This window comes from Pterocles gutturalis, unplaced genomic scaffold (assembly GCF_000699245.1).
Source record: "Pterocles gutturalis isolate BGI_N339 unplaced genomic scaffold, ASM69924v1 scaffold34784, whole genome shotgun sequence".
Classification (NCBI taxonomy): Eukaryota; Metazoa; Chordata; class Aves; order Pterocliformes; family Pteroclidae; genus Pterocles; species Pterocles gutturalis.
The window spans coordinates 10,125-16,293 of NW_010129307.1; the positions used below are offsets into that span (position 1 = coordinate 10,125).

At 42.0% G+C, this 6,169-nt stretch overlaps 1 protein-coding gene across 1 annotated transcript in view; it reads right to left on the reverse strand.

The window, feature by feature from the left end:
• The window catches only part of LPCAT3 (lysophosphatidylcholine acyltransferase 3), an 8,972-nt gene extending 7,930 nt beyond the window's left edge, over positions 1-1,042 (reverse strand). The window contains 2 exon segments of the mRNA XM_010079905.1: positions 966-1,002; positions 1,004-1,042. Of these exon segments, the coding sequence (XP_010078207.1) occupies positions 966-1,002; positions 1,004-1,042 (76 nt within the window).
• Positions 1,043-6,169: the final 5,127 nt, after the last annotated feature.

Genomic DNA, 6,169 nt, shown 5'->3' on the forward strand with positions numbered 1-6,169 from the left:
TTAATAAACATATTAACAACTGATACCAGATCTGTGAAATGGGAAGTGGTAGAAAAACCAGAAAAACGTTACCATCCGTTTAGATGAAAAGTTAAAATCCTGAAGTTTACTGTGGAAAAACATTGCAACCTTTTGAGCAAGGGGGAGAAAGATCAGATCAGAAATACAGGCAAAGCACAACTGATTGCAGTTTGTTGACACTTATGGTTTTAAAACTACGTTTTCAAGGATTTCCGATTCTCTCAAAAATCAGTACCATCTTGCAAAACATTAAATTTTCATCAGGAAAAGAAAAATGGTTTATTGGCACCAGGCATTGCTATAGAAAGAATTAAATTATGACTGAATGCTATAATGTACCTCAATTTTCTAAAAGCCATAAATTTTATCTATTTCCCCTCATCCTCAACTAGTGTTCCTATTCTTTAAAAGACCTGCATCACTTGTCACATGTACTCCTTTTTAGCTCTACACAGGTTTTTTTGTGGTTTGGGTAATGCTGCTCTGAAGAAGAAAAAATTATGAGCCCTTTCAAAGAGAGAGCTACTAGTATGCACAACACATATGTTTTTAGAAAGCCACAAATTTAAATCCTGGTCTTGTATGACATTGATTATGTTCCAGTTCAAAAGTCAAAAAGTCAGCCTAAATTCTTCCAACAGCCAGAGCAACTTGCTAGTACTTTGGACTGCAATTTAGTTACAGTTTTGCAGCAGGTTTCTCAGTTTTACAACCTGGCCGGTTCCACGCTGCAGATACAAACTTTTAAGCCCCAAATGGCAGTGGATCCTGAATATTAATGGCCATTGTGCTGAGGGCTGTGCATTTTTGAACACTCATAAACTATCTATTTACTAACGAGCTATTCCTACCAATAACAACGGCAGTACTCGCACCCCGCTAGGGTGTTCCTGAAGCAGCCTGAATCAGCACAGCAAAAGCAGGAGAGCAGTTCCTGACGTTACCGTTGCCACCAGGCACGCTTGCTGTCACATTTGGATGTCAGTGCTTGAAGGATGCCACGCTGCTCTCCTTTCGGCATTCAGAAACAACAGGACTGGAGTCCCTGCTCCTTGCTGCCGAGGGACCCTGCACAGCAGCTCCCAGTCTGCCAAACCCCTCTTCCACAGCTCCCTCAGGCAGAGCCCACCGAGGCTGGAAACCCGCTGTTTCACCAGGAGAAAACAGAAGGTGACCTCCTGGTCTGAGGGAATTCTCCTTCTCTATGCACCATGGAGTTGAAAGCAGTCTGCACACAGAGTTGATTTTTGCCTTAGATAGACTTTCTATAGAAGGGAATTAGCAATTGACATAAAAGGGACAGATTGGCGGAGACACGCTGCTGATGATAAATTCCTCCTTTTCTTTTTTCCTTCACAGGAACAAGAGGATGATCTCTGGTTAAGAGAATCCCAGTGCTGGAAGGAGAGGACAAGGTCAGTTTCTTCGCCACAGCCATTTGTGAGAGGAATGGGCTACTGCACAACGCCCAGGTTGATCACAGATACAAGAATTTAATTGAGCAAAAGAGGTAAATGATCAAGGGGCTGGATTAGGCAGGAGGAAAGTTCTACTAATTCCAAGCAAAAATAGCACTGTCAAATTTGCCATCTCCTGGAATGGGTGGTTAAGATGCCTGTCTTTTTTTCCAGCGATAAAGCTGCAAATAAGAACACCAGAAACATTCTTTTCATCTCTGCTCCCTTTATTTCCCCTTTGTATTAGCTTTGTTTCATCTTCAGGAGAACAGATTGGACTCTTTTTCCTCTTCTCCCTTTCACTGATCAGTTAACTCTACCTTTGTGAACATCCAACAGATCAATTATCTGTTTTCTTATAAGAATGCTAAAACTAAAAGGAAGGGGGCAACAGGAAAGACATGTTAAAATAGAAGCCTTAGCTAATATTTTGACTTCAAAGGTATTATCTTTTTCCATCTCTAACACTGCAAAAGCCCCACACCTTGTTTAACACTGGGTGCCTATACATGAGCATTTTAACTCAGCTCAGGAGAATACTTTTGAAGACCACTTACAGTGCTTTAGCTTGCACAGCAGAACCACCTCAAAACATGTGAACAGGGCTCTTTTCGGACAAAACTGACCTGAAAATGCACTCCAAAGTGTGCTCAGTCTGTATGACCAGACTGAAACAAATCCAAAGTAAATGCCCCAAACCCGTGTAGTGAGGACACCAGGTACTGTGCACAAACCAGTCTGCTATACAAATCTGCTCCTACTGTGCCATTTCACTTGCTAATGTAGACACAGTCAGGGTGTAGCATTAAGCAGCTCTCTCTATTTTTTTTAATTATTATTTAAGGAATAAGATGCATTTGAAATCAAGAGTTTTAAAAAGGCAGCACGCAAGTGCTCTGTGACAGGGCTGGTTTTAGCACCTGTGACAGGATGGTGCCGCCCGTTAGAACTTCTCCCATCTCTTACCCATCGAAACCAGTTGTTTGCCTCCCCTTCAGTAAGGTTCTTGCTTGGCTAACCAGCTACGGACTTGATTCGGGATAAGTTATCAGCTATGGGTGACCACAGGGATTTCACAGAGCCTAAAAATCTTCAGGATGTAGAGAACAGGAATAAGCAGAGGATGTAAAAAAATTAGTGAGAGGTAGAAAAGGAGGAGATAAGCCCACCTGCAAGAAAAGCACCTGGTTTCTGGCACGTATTCAGTAGGAATGTGTAAATTTCTGCAGGTCACTGCTCTGTCTGCAGATGAGGGAACTCTTCCCCAGTGCTTCTCCTGGCAGGTCTGGGCAGATCAGCATGGTCATTTCTGGCTCAGGGCTCTAAATGGTGTGTTGGCCCCCCTCCACATTATGCAGCAGAATGTGCCAGGTAGCTTGTAAGCCACTGTGTAATAGTCTGGACAGATAAACATCTTTAATCCTTTGGGATCATGCAGCTACACAGGAAGTAAGATCAAGCTAAAGTTTTAAATACACGGTGCCATGAGGCCTTCTGTGTCCTGGCATAGAGTCTGAGCAGTGACAGCAGGAGTGAAATTGTCTGCTCTCATGGGAGGACAAGTGCAGCAGCACAGAAACCCTCTTCTCTCCTTCACATCACCGGAGAGGCTCCCTCCCTTTCTTCTCCAAGAGTCTAGGACCGCATTGGTTCAGATTGCTTACTCTGCCAGCTGGAAAGTAACTCTGTAGGTACAGAGCTGAGACCATTGATGTCTTCCATGCTGACCTAAAGACAGAGTTTCTCTTGGGGGAACACTGGACCTCCTGAAGAATGTACATCTCTCAGAAGATATTTTCATATTATTGACAGACATTAGTGTACTAAACTATTTTTTGAATGACATGGTCCAGAACTATGCTTCAAGTATTCCTGCTGTTGACAATATTGCCAAATTGCAGCCTAATTTCTTCAAAGGTCATTTATGCAAATTTTCAAATACAGCAAGTCTGAAACAAGTTTTTAATCACGTACAATCTGAGTAATGGACTTTTTGTATGCTTTGCTTCAGAAGTGCAGGATGTATAAAAGGTGTCTCTGATTTAAATACAAAGCTGTAACTAAAATCCGCATAATGTACTTAGCAGTGTGCTGTTACAGTCTTCACTTGTTCACTGAGAAAATGTGGTGCCCTTTTAGGACTACTCCGATTTTTGTTCTTCATTGCTCTTCCTTCCTCCTTTCTAATTCTCTTGTTTTCCTCTGTATTTAATTTTTTTTTCAGTAGTGGCAGAATATTAACAGTTTTAAATTACCTCTTTTGGTTATTTCAGATCATGACTACATGAATCAAGAGAGTCCATTCAGACTATTTTTTCAAGAATAATTCAGCTTTCTCCAGAAATTAATGTAAGAAGTTGCAAAATACTTTGTGATTCTTCCTCTTTTTTTCACAAGGCTATTTTTACCAGTTTCTGGTGATCTCCTGAACAGTGAAACCCTAGAAACAGTTGCCACAGTAGAACTGCACAGTAGAAATTATGAGTTGCATCACAGAGGGAGAAATAAGCAACAACTTTTTAATCCATGCTTCATCCTCATGGTCTTGTTCTGAAATAATTCATCAAGATTAGCTGCAGCCAACAAAAATAATTTTCTTCCTGAATCTATGCAAACACCTGAAATGGAGGAAGTGAAGGAAAAGCCAAACCCTGCCTCTCCTAATGTCAGTTCCAGCTTTTAGAAATGCCTTTCATTTATACCCCATGCTATCCTATGAAGTGGTCACCATCGCTAGTTGCATTACCAACAGGCTTAAGGCTTTCAGTCTCATTAAAAGGATTGTAAGCTAAACTGCAATCAAATTAACATTTCATGTTAGTGCTGGGTTAAGGAACTCTTCTCACTCTACTTTCCTGTTGCTCTGGAGTAGTGCTTGGCACTTCCTTTTCATGTAATAGTCTAATGCTTTACTACGTATCCATTAAGCTGGAGTCAATCCCCTCTGCCCGAGTGGTTCAATCTACATGACCTGCAAGGGTACCAAACTAGAGGAGAGGCTGTTTTGCACGCCTTTAAGCCTTCCATCTGAAGTTATCCCTTCAATTGCATGTAATTAAGAGATACTGAACAAGGAATCACGCAGCTCTAGCCTCCTGGTTTGGCATACATTTCAGGTATGCAGGGGAAAGATGTGAGCGGGTTCCCAGTCCCTGATCTCCAGACTTTTAATGCAAATTATAAAGATCTATTAAGACTTTATGCAAAATAGAGAGTGGCCTGCATCAGGAAGGGACACTGTGCCCTCTCAGTGGCTTAGTGTCAACATTGTACATGGAATGTTTGTAATGACACACATGCATCTCGGACTTGATCTACTGACCGCAGCGACCATCTCTTATAATTAATATTACAACTACCTGTCATTCACTTCTAAGAAGTGATTTTGCTCACCCATAGGACACCAAGCAGGAAGCAGCTTTCCAGTGTTGTGTTCTAGCTTATTGCTAATAAGAACAAAGAAGGAACTCTGAGAGTGTGTCCAAGGTCCATTCTGCAAAGGCATCACTCTACCGTAGGTGTCTGCCTCCACATACGCTTTCTAACACTTTTCTTAATCAGTACTTGTTAGACTAGTCTGTTGGCTGGTTCAGTTGACTAACCTGGTAGTAAACTATCCGCTTTTTCTGGTTTAGGTTTCTGCCAGGCAAGTAAATTCAATCAGATCATAACCAAAGTACCAGAGACAGATGCGGGAGAAAGGAAAGCAGGACTTTTCCAGTTCAGCTGTGAGGAGCTGCTAGATTAATTCATTCTGATTTAAGTGCATGTCCTGTATATGTTTCCTATTACTTTTGTCTTTACAGAAGTTTAGTTTAACTAACTTCTAAGTTAAGTTCAAAATGACAGTCAGTTCAATCCTGTATATGTACCCCTGACATGAAGAATGGGTTTGGTTCAGTTTGATCTTACACATTGTAGATTAAATCAAGCAGAAATAAGTTTGGTCACAGTTATGAAGTGACGCAAGTTCTCCTGCATCCCTTTTTAAAAATTATACTTTCAGTTAGCCAAAGGAACTTTATTTTATCAGATCACACAGTAGCAGCTGTATCCCTTCAAATATACTTTCAGGCTCAGAGAAAAGCTTGTATTTCCTATCTGCTAGGTGACTACACCACTGAAAGCTTTCAAAACCCAAAGTTTCATTGGGCATCTGCTGAGATTTATGTAGACAGCACGTGTACATACACTTAAATTAATATTTTAGGAGCTATAACCTCCCCCTCAACTGTTAGCCCACATTGTAACTCTAGCCCTGCATTAACCATTTTACCTATGACTTATCTATCTCATGTTTAGAGAAGCATAAGCAGCATGCATTTTGCAACACGCTTCGCATTGCAGGTGGGGTGTAGCACAACACCCCAGGTCTTCTGGCCACTTCGCAGCCTTTGCTCGCCCTACCTGGTAGTCCCCACATGCCACTCCCGCATAGTTCCATGACTGCTGCAGACACTAATAATGTCTCCTGGCAGAGAGCTAGCTCCCTGTGTTCGGCCAGGGTGACATCTCGGAGGGTTGTGGAGATTCCTAAACGTGCACCCCTCCTGACACATGCTCATGGAGAATTTGATGCACGTGCAGCACCTGGCACTCGCGCAAAGACAGTGGAACAACTGCAAACAAAGTTCTCGCACCCAAAATACTGCTCGAGATGCAGACCCACACCAGACTCGTTTCACACTACG